Below are 16,259 nucleotides of genomic sequence, written 5' to 3' on the forward strand. Positions count from 1 at the left end.
ATCCTGACCAATGTGTCATGGAACGAGACTCCTGGGGAGGTCCAAGCATAATGGTTTGGGGTGGAATCTGCCTGAAATTATTTACTAACCATTTGTCATTGGGGACCCACCGGTGGCCAAGTTAGTTTAAGACATTGGCTTGCTAGCCTGGAGGTTGCAGGTTCGCTTCCGGTGATGGTTGAGAAAGCTCATCTGGATTTTCCGACATTTCCCCTTATCAGTGTTACAGGACACAGGGCCCCGACAAGGACAGAGGTCTGGTCGTTTGGACGAAAAACCGAGGCCCCTCTGTATACATTTTGGCGTGCATGTAAAGGGTCCCCATGACCCTAGCGTTGCTGTCTAGGCAAAATTTCCCCTCATAACACACTGCATGGCGTAAACCCGTTTTCATTAGCCCAGTCGGAGCAGAACAGTGGGACGTTAAACCATCTGTTATCGACCAAATATTATCTTTCTGAATTTCACCAAGATTTCAGTTTATGAACAGGAATAAGTCGCAGCAACTCTCAAAACAAAAGAGCAGTATGACCATTATTATTTGCAATTTTAAAGAAAAACAAGATATCAAAAAATCCTAGGAATTTATTTTCAAAAAAAGTGCAGCTGAAAATCTTAATACAATTATTTCATAACGAGAACATTTTTCCGTTTCAGCTGTCAGTTTTTTCAAGACAATAGTTAAAATCACAAAATTCAACTCGTGAGAGAGAAAAAATTCAAACATATTTTTAAATCTAAACATAATGAAGTTTTCACCCATTCTCTCTTCCAAGTTTTAAACTTTGTTTAAATAATATTGCAAATATAATTAATTTGTTAATATAGGTGTAATATTCATAACAAAGAAAGTAGCTGTAGAATGATATCTTCATTAAAATAAGGGTTACTTCCAACTACAATTTTAACACAACTTTTTAAAATTTAAATCACATATTTCGAAGAATTTGTAGCATTAAAAATGGAAGCATGGGAGCTATCATCAAGATCATTCCAGAAATCTAAAATTAACGAGACCTGTTACATTCTCAATTTCTACCCTTATACAAATGGTAGTGGTTCAACACCTGCTTCTACAAATCGTCATTCAAAATTTGGTGCAGTTTAAAATTAAGGGAAGTAACTCTTATGTAAAATTAGATATCACTGGGTCATTTTAATCTATCTTTAAATTTTATTTGAAAGACACAAGGCAACCTAATTTGATATCAACTACACAGCACTTGTAACCAGTAAAATTTGACTGCAAATTGTTTCATTAAATTTCAAAATTTAAACATTAAATTACCTTTGAGTATTGCCTCAGAAGAATTTTGAACAACTAATATAAATCACATATTTTTTGATAAACAAACTTAAAGCATGTATCAATATTATGAATTAATTAAATCATTTGAAAACTAAAATTTGTTACGTTATAAATAACTGAGAACTCATGTTGACTTGTATTAAAGGACAGAAGTTTTTATTGAAGCCAAATTCACAATGCTTCGGAGAAGAAAAAATATAAAAGTTTTATGTTTGCACAATATGACAGTTGTGTTGGTATTTGCAACCGACTAGCAGAAATGGATCTTGTTAAACGATGGATGAACAATATTGAAATGTAATTTACAATGGAAAAATGTTGAATGATTTTGTTTTAAACACAGAAATAAGAACACATCGTTTCAATACACTTAATAGAATATCATTGTTTTAATACTTTTTTTTTTTATTTTCTTTTTTTAAAACTTTAAAATATTTAAAAGCATGACTATCATTCTATGGTAGACATTCCAGTACCACATATAAGGTAGATTGATTGATTCGACTGTACTACTAGTACTGTACTTCAAAAATAATGCAAATACGTAATAAGTCTAAATTTGGTATATTTGAAAACTGAAAAATTACCAATTCTAAAACAATGATATTCAAGAAAATCATTAAAACTAACGGTCTTTGTCTATAGAAAAACTTGATGTCAGGGATAAAACTTTCACCCTAGAATAAACTACTCAAGCATGAGATCATTAGAAAAGTAAAAATATTTTCTAAAATTGTCTTAATTCATAGTTGATCTTTTATCATATATCTTTATCTTTTTTTCATAACTCAACACTTTGTAATAAATAAAATGTAAAAATGATCAAAATTTACATTAGTTACGTATTAGTGACTGAATCCTGTCCAAACGATATCTAAGTCCGGTGTAGACGCGAATTAAATCGAATTGGACAGAAAAAGTGACCACATATCTAAAGCCATTAATAATCTACATGTTAATTGGTTTAGTTGCCCTTTTTTTATTTTTTTTCAAAATGTCGTTAAAAATTAATGACATTAAATCATATTATAAAACAATAGAACTCTATTTAAGGGGTCGGATTTCAGGTTATACGATTTATCCAAAATTAATAACCAAGGCAGGATAATCTATTATAGCACTGTAGACAATTGGTGACCGAATGGAGTCAATAAAAATATTTTCGTTAGAAACTGAGACAATCTAAAAATATTGGAATCACGTTCAATAAATATTTAATATTAATGAAAGCAGCCTGAAACATAAATCCAGAGGAATGTTCAGTCCAATCAACCATAGCTAGAGAATTTCACCCAGGCAGAGACAAAGGGTGAGGTTGGGGTTAGGGGAGGGGGGTTTTGGGGTGTCGGATTTATTATAATGCACGACATGATAATAGTAAAACTTAAGATCGCAATATGACAATGGAGTGAATAACAAGAGAGTGAACTCCGATTATTAAATAACTTTGCATAGTCTTGCACCATGTTTTTTTCAAATATAATTTCAAATAATTAATCGATTGATCCTAGATTTTTTTTAAAATTCTCGATTTATTAACCAAAAAATTAAATATAATATATCACCTTGGTAACAGTATGAAAATAAGACTGGGTCTTTCAATATTCTTTTATACAATAAATTTACAAATAGGATATTGTCAAGTTGTCACAACTAGGACATACCACCAAAAATAAAAACAACTTTTACTTTTCTTTCTAGTGGCATTTTACAATTATACGAAGACAGACATTTTCACACAAAACACATAATACAGAAAATATGCAATTCAGCTGAGGGCATTCAGAACTCGTCCTTTCATACAGTCTCTTTTTAACAAGTGAGAATAACCTTTGACCTTAGTGAACCAATGTCAACCAATTGAGACCCGTTCTGCGCACAAAAAAAATCTGTACAAAGTTTTTAAATTGGTTAACAATCGGTTATTAGATGTTACTTTAACACACGTGGGATCGACATGTAACCATGACAACACAGGACCAGCGATACTTGTATATTATCAAAACAAAATCGCTACTTGTTGCCGTTTAATCTGCCCATATAAATATATATAAATAAAGGGGCGTCGTTAGGTTACGTCAATCACATGAATGTTCTATGGCCATTGGCTATTTGGTTACCATGTTACAATAAATTATTAGCTGATCTTTTACATTTATAAAGGACTATTTAGCCATTGATATGCTCCTTTATTAACAGCTATAAATTGCATACTTTCCAATATATTAATTAAGCACCAGAATTCATTCATCAACGTCTTGCATTACTAAATCCGCCACCACCACCACCTCCACCGCCTGAGTTACCCCCTCGGCCCCCGCCTACATTAGAATTACCTCCCCTGCCTTCCGAACGATTACCAAATCCCCCTCTATTCATTCCCCCACGTCCACCTCCGAAACCTCCACGGCCACTGCCCCCAGAATTCATTCCTCCTCGTGACATTCCCCCGCGTCCGCTACTCGGTCGATTTCCGTCACCTCTCGGCTTTTTCTCCTCTACGTTTAATCTGTGATCTCCATTGTATCGAATTGGTTTGTTACTCAATATCTGTTGTACGGGATCCGGGCTGTCAAATACTACAAAACCAAAATTCTGAAAAATATCAATAACACCAAGACTAAATATTTTTACAAAGCATTCAATATATTATATCAACCATTATTACAACAAAATAATTTTCATTGTCAGAAATTGATGTTAAAGACTGCATGAAACGTTCAATTTTTTTTTTCTCAAGCCAACTAAATTATAAATTATGCGAAAACTTGCAATAACTCAATGACTACAGGAAGGACACTAATGTGTGTTGGTTGGCATGCACGTTAAAAGAGAAATGGGGGTTTTAACGTCTACCGACACTAACTAGGTCAATTCAGAAATGAAATGGGGTTTAACGTCCTACGGTTCTGCTCCTATACTGGGCATACGCCATACAGTGTGCCATGAGGGAAATTTTGCCCGGGCAGCGGCACTATCGCCTACTCTTATATCGAATTCCAACTGCCAAGGGATCTTTTACGTGCATTCCAATGTTTACACGTGACCTCTGTTTTTTGTATCATCCGAAGTACTAGACAGCTGTCCTTGTCAGACCCTGTGTCCTGCATCACTGACAAGGGGGAAACCACGTCGGAAAATCGGGATGAACTTTCTCGGCCAATGCAGGGATCGAACACCCGACCTCCAGGCTAGCGAGCCAGCGCCTTACCCACTTAGCCAACGTGGCTCCCAGGTCAATTCAGGACTATTTCAATAATTCACTTTCGTGCAGGATCTTTAGCAGTGGGAGGACCCGGAGAAAACCCACGAGGTTCATCTCTGTGCTTTGCCAGCTCAAGATGCAGGTTCTGACTAATTTTCATTTAAAAAACTGGGCCCTTATTCACGAAAACTTAAACTAAGATACAATCGAAATTTTAAGAAATACTGCAATTCGATTGGCTGACCAGTAAAATCAATTTGCATATATCCAATGAAGTTGCAGTATTTCTTAAAATTTCGATTGTATCTTCGTTCAAGTTTTCATGAATAAGGGCCCAGCACAACATTACAACAAGTATTCTCTTATCGTTTCAAAATTAAAATCTATTGTGTACAAAAACTTACCGGTACTTTTCCACCGCCACTTTTTGTATTTATTCTTAATTCCATAACATTACCATAATCTATATAAAAAGAAAATTATAAAATATTTAACAACAGTTTATATCAATTCAATTTGTAGAAATTTCATTTCAAATTTAAATTCTTTGCTGTTGAAATTTTAGTCAACTCATTTCTTATGAAAGCTGGCTCACTATGATCGGTAAATCTGTAGTTGGAAAAAGTCTTTTTTATTTTTATTATGCGAGAAAGAAATGGGGTTTAAAATCCACTCGACACAAACTAGGTCATGGTTTAATTTTATTTCAATAATTCGCTTGCATGTAGTGGTCTTTAGCAGTGGGAGGAAACCGGAGGACCCGGAGAAAACCCACGAGGTTAGACAGGCAACCATACTCCTTGTCATGTACAACCTGGGAATCGAAACCACAGCAGTTGAATCAATGACAGACCTTAAGATACAGCGCGCACTCGCTAACCATTCGGCCATACATCCTCCCCTTATTATATTCAGATAATTGAAAACCAGCAATGAATTATTTTTAAATGGCAAGTTATATTTTTACAAACAGGAATACAAACGACATTTTTTTTTCTTTTCTGTCGAAAATTATACAGTACTTACGTTCAAAGAAACTTTTCAAATCTTTTTCGAGAATATTGTGTGGTAGATTTCCGACGAATAACTGATGACTGTCTGGGTATCTGGGCATTCTACGTCCACTTAAACTGTCGTTATCTCCATCACCATCAGCACGGCTAAAACTGCTCGTCTTTTCTCGTTCACGATTTCTGTCTCTTGGTACAGGTCTGGAAAGGCAAAAACAGAATTTTATTTTTTTAATACCGTTTCTTTGAATTCAAGTATGCTTTATTCAAATTGAATATACTAAATCTTTGCCAGAAAATTCATGGATTTGAATTTTTTTTTTTTATCAATCTGATTAAAACAAATACTATTTCCTTTCGTTTTTTTAGTACAAAATTTTGTTTTACTTGTCTTTACTACTCTAGGATCTGGAAGAGTTGTTATATAACCTGCGTTCTGCTGGATGATGTGAGGGATTATCCAATGAAACTTTTACGGCAGAACTGTGGGTAACCCACTAGAAACATTAATGCCGATTGGTTAATCGAACTGCGATTATAAATGTTAACTGCGATTATAAATCTTAATTGTCATAAATGTTACCAATTTAAACAAAACATTTTTAACAAGCAAATTGATTTTACCTGGCTTGTCTCTGTGGTTGCGGAGCCTCATTTTGGTCTGATTTCGATTCGGTAGAAGTTGTTTGAGGTTTGTTAGCCGCCATATTGACCTGGCTAGCAGGAGGAATATTGCCACCAGGTGTCTTTTTACTCGCTAACGCAGCCCAGGAAAATGGCTTAGGTTCTGCTGTAAAAATAATCAAAATAATACATAAATGGAAATCTTTATTAAATAATGGGTAAAATTTTTGTTGCTCAAATGACAGGGAGGTGTCAATCTCGGGCAAGTTATTGCCCACACAAATCTTTGATATTAAGCATATTTCAGACATTTAGTGTTAAAATGAATACTATTTTGAATGACAATTCACTATATACAAATTCTGATCAGAAGTTTCTCTGATCAGAAGTTTCCTTTACATGTACCAAATAAGATATTCTATACTACTGTCCCTAATAAACATTGATTAAAATGTAGCTCAGTAAAAAAATATTCGTCACACATAAGTCGGACGCAACTTACAGACATCACTGCTACATCCATCAATAATTTAAATACATACGTAATTCATTAGATAAGACAATAATTATTAATGTGAAATGATTTTTTTTTTATGTTAATGACATACAAATGTAGTGCCATTAGTAAAATTTCAAAATAGTCCAAGTTTTGATAATCCTTAAAGATTAAAAGTAAAAAAATTTCTTGAAAAGTAATAAAAATTGATAATTGAAATGGTGATGATCTTTAACCCAGATAATACATTGAGAGAGACTCAACACAAACTAGGTCATTTCGGGACTAACATATGGTTCAATTTTATTTCAATAAAATCGCTTGCGCATAGGGGTCTTTAGCATTGGGAGGAAACCGGTGGACCCAGATAACCCATGACGTTGGACGGCAATCCTATTCCTCGTCACGTGCACCTGGGGAATCTAAACCACACCAGTTGGCTCAATGACTGACCTTATGGTACAATGCACATGCTCTAACCATTTGTCCATCCAACCCCCCTACCCCCTCCCCACCATGTGTGATGCATTGTACATGGTTATGGCCTCATGTCCTGATCACTGTTGTCTTGTTCAATCTGAGTAAGTTTTGTACTAACATTTGGTAATGCTTAGTCAATTATAAAACCGACTAGCGACCGTCTGAAAGATTTGATATTGGCTCACTTTTGACCACTCCAAGTCATGGTGACAAAGAAGTGACTTCGATAAAGCCTTTACATTAATTTCAAAGACTGTAGAACAACCATTATTTTTTTGCTAAGTTTGAAGATTGTGTGTAAAATTACATTATCCATGAGGGTAACTTTTTCTTTGGACAGACCAAGAGAGATGGGGATTAACGTCCACTTGACACAAACTAGGCCATTTCGGGACTAACAAGGTTAAATTTTATTTCAATAATTTGCTTACGCATAGATAGGGGTCTTTAGCATTGGGAGGAGGTTGGAGGACCCAGAGAAAACCCACGAGGTTAGAGAGGCAACCCTACAACTAGCGAATCAAAAACCATAGAGGTTGACACAATGACAGTCCTTATGATACAACACGCATGTGCTAACCATTCGACCATCCAACCCCCCGGACAGACCAATAACACAGAAACCAGTCTGGTCTACATGTATGTCAATGATGATTTATCACTTTCAGCCTGTATCTGCGAGAAGAAAATGCAAATCAATGTTTCGATTGTTGGGAATTTTATTAAGACTAATTTCAATCTTGAAGTGGACATACCTGGAGGTTCCTCTTCAACTGGGGGTTCGGGTGATTTCGGTACAGGTTCTTCTTCGTATTTATCTTCTTCAATATCTTCTTCCTCCTTCATTTCAGGTTCTTTTAAGGGAGGTGACTCTATTCTTTCTTGTACATGTGCTGTTCCATTACTAGAATATAACATACCTCAGAGTGATAAGTGTAAGACAATGGTATTGGGGGGGGGGGGGGGTTTATGTGTGTAATGATAGAATAATGAATTCCACCCACTCTTCATGGAATTCTATAATAAAACCTACATATTAGAGAGAGAGAAACAGGGTTTAACATCCACTGACACAAACTAGGTCATTTTGGGACAAACATATGGTTTAATTTAATTTCAATAATTCGCCTGCGCGTAGAAGTCTTTAGCAGTGGGAGGAAACTGGAGGACCTGGAGAAAACCCACAAGGTTGGACAGGTGAACCTACTCCTTGTCACGTAAAACTGGGTATTCGAAACCACGCCAGTTGACTCAATGACAGGTCTTATGATAAAGCGCGCTCATGCTAACCATTGAGCCATCCAACCCCCCTGTATTGGAAGGTGTATCACACATCTAATAATTAAGTTAGTTAGTATGACATCACGTCAATATTATTAGATAATATATGATTGTCTGTTTAATGAAGGCTACTAATGTATATGTATTATAACTTGTGAATGGCTGTTAAATACTAATAACACCTTGACCGTTATAAATGATAATACTCTAGGAGGGATAATAAGATCACATGCAACTAGAGCAAATAACGAGAAACAGCATTTTAAATAAAATCAAGTTGCAACATAAAGGGAAGTCTGCATTGACTAAATGGTCACTTGAAGAATTTTACAACTACAACCGGATTGAAAGCTGAATTATTTATTGCCAAGATGTAAGGCTTACCTGATCGGCGAGTCTGTGTTTGCGTAAAAATTTGATGGATCTCCCTGGGGTTCAACCTGTTGGCCATTTTCAACTTCTGATTCAACGTCTGAAAGAAATAATTGATAAAAAGATATAATTGATAAAAATGAAATGACATGGGGGTTTAACGTCCTACTGTTCTGCAGACACTATACAGTGTGGTATGCGGGAAATTTTGTCTGGACAGTGGTGCTACGGCCTACTCTTATATCGAATTCCATTTGCAAAGGGATCTTTAAAGCATGTCAATGTGTACATAGGACCTCGGGTTTTTCGTCCCATCCGAACAACTAGACAGCTGTCCTTGTCAGGCCCTCCGTCCTGCACCACAGACAAGGTGAAACCATGCCTGAAAATCCTGATAAACATAATTGATAAAAAGATACAATGGTTCACATTTTTACAAACAATAGAACTGTGCAGGGCTTAACCGTAATTTATACAGCAGTTTGTACTAACATTTGGTAATGCTGAGGCGATTATAAAATTGATCAGCGACCGTCTGAAAGATTTGATATTGGCTCACTTTTGACCACTCCAAGTCATGATGACAAAGAAGTGACTTCGATAAAGCCTTCCTATATCAATTTCAAAGACTCTACAACCACCATTATTTTTTTAAGTTTTTGTAAAATTACTTATCAAGGGTATCGGATAAACCAAGAACAGAAACCGATCTGATCTAAATTTAAGGTCGTGGAGACAGGAAATGTCGGATACAAGCCAAACCAGTAGAAGACAACCCTATGAATAAATTAATAAATTTTCCATCATATGATACAGAAGTCATGGATGGCGCAAGTAGAAATATATGTACAAAACCATCACCATGCCACCCCCCCCCCCCCCAAAAGAAGTGAAGAAAACCAAAATATTCGTAAGCTCTAATTAGTGTTTAGCAGGCCCCAAGTTCACAAAGCATTCTCATGACTTATGTATAGAATTTACTCATAATTGTTCGCCTATATTTTTTTTTAACTAAAATATTATAGCTCTTAATAAAAATTTTGTTGTTTTAATGTATCAAATACATCAATAAGAAACTATGTGTAAAGTTTTTTGTTTCTGGAACAAAGATGTTTCTCAAACAGTGATTGAAAGTTGAGAAAATGTAAAGACATGCTCCGGGGAGGGCGGGGGGGAATCAATACAAGCCAGAGTGGGATAAAAAGACGAACTGTTATCAATAATTTATGCTTTCTAGTTACTATTCGGCAGTGATTATAAAAGTTGTGATATTCTTGATAACTTACCACACTCCTCAGTGATATCCACATCACTGTCATTATCATGAAATACTTCATCCTGATACCGAAAGATGTCATTGTGAACGTAGTATTTTTTTGGTGATTGAGGAGCCAAAACAAACGTCTGCATGAAACGTCTCATTTGTTGTCCATTGTTCGACAGTTCACCGGTTACCTGTAGAATGCATAACATGGAATATAATATAAATAATCTGCAATTAAAATGGCAGGAAACCTATATACAACCCAAGAATCTTACAAAAATAACTATTACTAAACTATCAAATCAAGCTCATAAACCTCCAAGTTAATTTCATCCAATATGCTCTTATTTACAGCCTTTTGTCACAAAATCTTTAAAATAATTTCTATGACAACTGCCTTTTAATTGGTTAGATTTGGACTAAATCTTAGTTCTCGACCAATGAAAACGTTGAATCCTTTAGTTAAGTACATGTATTTGTGAACAAGGCCCCAGATTAAATTACCAGGAAAGAAACAGTAAGGAGTTAACCCTACTAATCAAATAGTTTTTCTAGTAGCTCAGGCAAAATCTTCGTCATATATTAATAAGACGCAACTTACAAACATCATTGCTACCGATTTTTTTCTCCAAGGGAGTTAAACTGGCGGACCGACGTTAGAAATAGGATGTAGGGCCAATTCAACAGCCATTTTAGTATTAACATATATGATGTAACCTTATCTTGTGTAATAAACAGGAAAATGAAATGTGATATAACGTTTCAATTCTCTGCTCCGACTGGGTCTTATGAAGACTGGGACTGATGTCTGCCGCACTACAGCCTACTTATTACATCAAATTCCAACTGTCAAGGGATCTTTTCCGTGCACGTCTGCCAATACAGTGTGCAATGAGGGACAGCGGCACTACAGCCTACTTATTACATCAAATTCCAACTGTCAAGGGATTTTTTACGTGCACATCAATGTTTTTCGTCCATCATCCCACCCAAACGACTCGACAGTGCTAGTTTTAAATGTTGAAACAAAGTCTGTGAGAGGTGCTTTATGCCTAGGCTTGGTGAAAATGTTAGTAGAAAACAAACCTGGACGACAACAGCTTCTCCAACAGTAGATTGACTGTCAACTTGTCTAATCTTGGCATGACAATCTCGGAAATTCAAAGACATTATCTTCTTGTGGATTTCCTAAAAATAAAATCAACAAAAAAAGCTGTTAGTCATCTATTTCTGATAATCATCTTTTGGGGGTTTTTATATACCAGAAAATGTATATGAAATATTTTGGTTTTCAATAGAATTCACACCCTCAGCTTACTTTTGTATAACATTTTTGATATGTCAAGTCTTGGAAAATGAAATGGGTTTTAACTTTCTACTGTTCTGTACCGACTGGTCTAATGAAGACAGGCATACGCCATACAGTGTGTGCTATGAGGGAAATTTTGCCCCCGGGCAGCGGCACTATGGCCTACTCTTATATCAAATTCCAACTGCCAAGGGATCTTTTATGTGCACACCAACGTATACACAGGACCTTGGTTTTTTGTCCCATCCAAACAACTAGACAGCTGTCCTGCACCGTCGGAAATTGCTGAGAGAGAGAGATAGAGAAATGGGGTTTAACGTCCACTCGACACAAACTAGGTCATTTCGGGACTAACATGGTTCAATTTTATTTCCACAATTCGCTTGCGCGCAGGGGTCTTTAGCCGTGGGAGGAAACCGGAGAAAACCCACGAGGTTGGACAGGCGACCCTACTCCTTGTCACGTACAACCGGGGATTCAAAACCACGCCAGTTGACTCAAATGACAAACTTAATGATACAGCGCGCGCGTGCTAACCACTAAGCCCCCCCCCCCACCGCAAATTGCTGATGAACTTTCTCGGCCAATACAGAGATCTAACAGTCAAGTCTTGGAAGGGGTCCTGCACTAACCCTTTATGAATTAAAGTGTAACATGAACAGTAATTAGTGTTTAACATTTTATGAGGTCAACAACCATTTTGGTTTGAAGCCAACTTACCGATTGTCCTGTGACTGGAGGCAGTTCTTCACCAGGCTTCTCAACTCCTCCATGAACAAAACAAGAATTGTGACTGTAAAACCTGAAAGAATCATTATTGGATATTGGTATGATTTATCTTTAGACTTAGTTGAATCAATCCACACCAAGTCAACATCGAAAAGAATTTGTGGAATCTTGATTTAGCATGAGCCGTTTTCTAACCAAGTAATTCTGTAACCCAAATTTGGTGAGATTCTTTCTATAATATTGCTTCATTTTTTGAATCAGGAACTTGTTCTTCTTGAGGTGACACAATTCAAGTCGACTTTAAAATTGGTATGTTTTTTTGAACAATTCTGCATCAATATGGTGAATTAGATTTTTGAATTTTATCCAACAACATGGTCAGTTCCTGGTCCATAATTCTATCGTACTTGTTTTAGGAGCAGTCCACTGGACTGGACCTTTTTGATGGACAACCAATTGAACTATCGGTTCAAGGTCTCATATTTATATCAGTTTTCATAATGTACAAACATGGTTGTGCGCAATGCGAGGTAGGAAAATTTTGTGCCGAACCTGGGCCATTATATCGAGGGTCTCTACATGCATATAAGGATCAATGAGAAAATTCCTTTTAATTCCTGACGAAATTACTTACCTATGAAGATGCCTTGGAGCTTCATGAAGCAAAGTGTAATATTGCCTCACAAATTCCCTGCCAACACATTGTGGGCTTGGGGTTTCCATGACCATGACTTTAACTTGGCTGTAAAAAGTCTATAGCTGAAAAGATAAAGAGAACTATCATTAATAATTTGTTTATTTCACGTCAAATCCAAATCACAAGGATATGCTCCATTCGTAGAAATGTACACTTCCCTCAAATCGGGCCTCTGATACCGCATATCATATGTTAAGTTGCATAATTGGGTTAATGTAAACTTACGATACATTTTTAAACTTTTCAAATCATGCAAAGGACAATAATTTTTTCTACAATAAGATCACATGAGCACTAAACCTCAGCAACCGCATTTACAGAATGGGGACTGAGCAGCACAAATGATACATCTTACAAATGTATTCAAAGTTAGAAGTACAGTGGCCGGTTTCACAAAATTTTAACTAAGATAAAATCCAAATTTTAGTAATTTGATTGGATAATATTAGATTGATTTTAGTGATTAGCCAATCAAATTTGATGTACTAAAATTTGGATTTTATCTTTAGTTAAGGTTTCGAGAAACAAGGCCCTGGCCCCGAGTTCACAAAGCATTCTCAGACTTAATTTAAGAATTTACTCAAAATTGTTCGCCATATGTAAACTAAAATATAGCCCTTTATAAGAAATCATGAGCAAAGTTTTTGGTTTCTGGATCAAAGGTATTTCTTATAAACAGTGATTGAAAGTTGAGTAAATTCTTAACTTTAGTCTGAGAATGCTTTGAGAACTCCGGGCCTGGTCTCAAGATAAAATTCTTCATTTCTTGCTACATGTATGCATATACACTAAAAGTGCTCGGGGAATGCACCACGAATAATTTACATATAACAAATTTACAGACAAAACACAATGCGCAGAAATCAAACGTACATATCAAATTGAGTAATGACAAAAGAGCCAAAGTACAAGAAGTTGAGGGAGAAATATTACTGTTATTTATTTTAACTGCCTAGTTCAGTATGTGTAGTGTATGTCTTCCTCATCAATATATAAAGCTACTTGCACACAACCACTACATGTAAGAAATATTTACATTTCTCTGGCTAATCAAGTGAGCATTATTATTAACAGTAGCACCCAGCGATATTCATCCTATGTGACAATTTAATTCTCTGGAACAATTCCAAAATCAATAGTATGTTTTACTCCTAGCCATGTATCAAGTTCTTGTCATAAACGTTTCTATTATTGACATTCTGTGTATCTCAATACATGTATTTATAATTACCATTAACAAATTATGGCTAATTATAAATTAAAGGCTCAATACCACTCTTGTTGTAACTGAATAATATGTCCCAATCTTTATTCTGGTCAACAAATTGTACTATTTCACAATATTCCAATTAATTGATGATACAAATTTTATCTTAACACACCTAATTTAAAAAATTGGAAAAATTCAACTAAATGATTTGAAAACTCTGACGTAAAGCTTTTCAAATGTGACTTTTTTGAACCCTCTGGACAAGTAAAATAGGATTTAATGGATAATTTACACAACAGGTAGGACACTTACAAATCTAGTACTTAGAATAAGGCTATTTTTTTATTTTCTGGAGCTGTCAAGCCAGCAAGAGTGTTATTGTCCCTTTAAACCGAGTCGCCCTAAACAGACTGTACTGTATCCACTAAGTAATGAAATGTATCTGCAGATCAGCTGGATAGGCTTATAAGGGTGGATCCAATTTGAACCGACAAACAACCAGGGAAGAGAGAGAAAAGAGAAATGGGGTTTAACGTCCACTCGACACAAACTAGGTCATTTCGGGACTAACACATGGTTCAATTTTATTTCAATAATTCGCTTGCACGTAGGGGTCATTAGCAGTGGGAGGAAACCAGAGCAGAGAAAACCCACGAGGTTGGACAGTTGACCCTACCTCCTTGTCACGTACAACCGGGGTTTCGAAACCACGCCAGTTGACTCAATGACAGGCCGTATGATACAGCATGCACGTGCTAACCATTTGGCCACTCAACCCCCCATCAGGGAAGAGAGCTACAAAATACAACTAGCTTTGTGACTGTTCTACTATCATATTCAATTTTTAGCAATGTCAATTACAGTACTGTAACTCAGCTCCAAACTCAGATCACAACATCAATGTTGATTTAAATTGACAAAAAATCGTGTTTTCAATGTCAAAGATTTTGGATGATATTGAGTTACGAGACTTAGCTACTTTAAGTACTGATTCTGACCACAAAACTGTTTTCGGAACAATGGCAGCAATTCTATGGTCTGACATTCTTATATCAGAAAGTCAAAGGTTCAATACAAGGCTACTTTATGATCAAAACTCAGTGAACTGATCTTAGTCGTGATCGTCAATCCAGCTTTCTTACTAGTATACTACCGGTACTAGACTAGGCCTATTGGATAAAACTACTGATGAGGACATACAAAAAAAAACGTTACAAAATAGGCCTAGACCACTGAGTGATACACAAATTTTCTACAATGATTTATTCATTTAATATTGTCAGTAACTGTTCCTAAAAGTACAGGACGAGAGTAACGAGACATTCACTAGATACTAGTCTGACCATTTTGCAAATAACTTACACTGGTAATTAAATTAAACAGTACTAAACCTACATCTTTCATCAAATTTATTAACTGCCATTCAGATACAGTACTACTGTCAGTAGCATGTTAGAAAAATTCAAAACCATAAAAAAACACCCACGACACGATATGATGATTCATGACCTGAATAAGACAATTTTCTACTTGAAATAATTAGTTTAACGTTGTTTCTTTTTTTGTAAATACATGGAGAAAATGAATACAGGTTTATAAAGACAACATGAAAGCAGGCGAATCAGAACAAAAACACGTGTGAACAGTGGGTTACGACTTCGCGGACGACCGAGTGCCAATTTCAACCCTTTCTTTCAAAAGAAAATAGATCCTGAATCCAGGCGTGTTCAAACACGTGGTTCATCGGCCGGTTGTGTTTTAGATTTTACAACAAATTATATACATATCTGGCATTATATACAAAAGAAATAAGGCTTCTATTCCTCAAAACAACAATGACGTAATTTTCAACATAATTATTTACGTATATTTTTCACCGTAATACCACAAAAAAAAACAATATCTCCAAGAGGAAGCTAAACTGGAAAGGGAGTTTCGTAAGATTAAATGGTCTTTATCGAAATATATCGGGCATTACTCACCTCAAAAATGATCAATTAATGGTCTTTGAATACTTGTATTAGATACACATTTAACAAATAATACGTAAGTGCCAATTATTCAGAATAATGTGGATTTTTGGTTGTAAAATTTTCAGATGCACATGCATAGATGCGCAGAAGTGGTCTAAAGAATTTCAAGCCAGCGCACGGATAGTCCTTCGTGAAATAGAAAATGTAAACCCCGGACGCTTATTAGCCCACAACATGGATTATTAATATTTGATCTCTAAAAAAGCGCATTAAAATAATATTTTTAAATGGACAGGCATA

At 35.7% G+C, this 16,259-nt stretch overlaps 1 protein-coding gene and 2 non-coding genes across 3 annotated transcripts; all 3 read right to left on the minus strand.

Moving 5' to 3' along the window:
* Positions 1-570: 570 nt before the first annotated feature.
* On the minus strand, positions 571-16,129 carry LOC126812112 (ras GTPase-activating protein-binding protein 2). The gene is made up of 11 exons (XM_050538363.2): positions 15,969-16,129; positions 12,714-12,838; positions 12,071-12,152; positions 11,128-11,229; positions 10,064-10,232; positions 8,790-8,877; positions 7,880-8,028; positions 6,149-6,314; positions 5,541-5,725; positions 4,919-4,977; positions 571-3,904 (listed from the first exon to the last, which is right to left on the minus strand). The coding sequence occupies exons 2-11, from the start codon at positions 12,806-12,808 to the stop codon at positions 3,560-3,562; spliced, it is 1,440 nt and encodes a 479-aa protein (XP_050394320.1). The 5' UTR covers positions 12,809-12,838; positions 15,969-16,129; the 3' UTR covers positions 571-3,559.
* On the minus strand, positions 7,231-7,362 carry LOC126813711 (small nucleolar RNA SNORA16B/SNORA16A family). The gene has a single exon (XR_007677036.1). It is a non-coding gene; the product is annotated as a small nucleolar RNA SNORA16B/SNORA16A family (small nucleolar RNA).
* LOC126813710 (small nucleolar RNA SNORA16B/SNORA16A family) lies at positions 9,258-9,389 on the minus strand. Its single transcript, XR_007677035.1, has one exon. It is a non-coding gene; the product is annotated as a small nucleolar RNA SNORA16B/SNORA16A family (small nucleolar RNA).
* Positions 16,130-16,259: the final 130 nt, after the last annotated feature.

The sequence above is a fragment of the Patella vulgata genome, chromosome 2 (assembly GCF_932274485.2).
Source record: "Patella vulgata chromosome 2, xgPatVulg1.2, whole genome shotgun sequence".
Lineage (NCBI taxonomy): Eukaryota > Metazoa > Mollusca > Gastropoda > Patellidae > Patella > Patella vulgata.

Excerpts from the sequence above, each read along its gene's own strand:
- LOC126812112 (XM_050538363.2), bottom strand. The coding sequence starts at position 12,808 with ATGGTCATGGAAACCCCAAGCCCACAATGTGTTGGCAGGGAATTTGTG. Across the intron at positions 8,029-8,789 it reads AACACAGACTCGCCGATCAG|TAATGGAACAGCACATGTAC; the intron begins GTAAGCCTTACA and ends GTTATATTCTAG. Across the intron at positions 3,905-4,918 it reads GTGGCGGTGGAAAAGTACCG|AATTTTGGTTTTGTAGTATT; the intron begins GTAAGTTTTTGT and ends GATATTTTTCAG.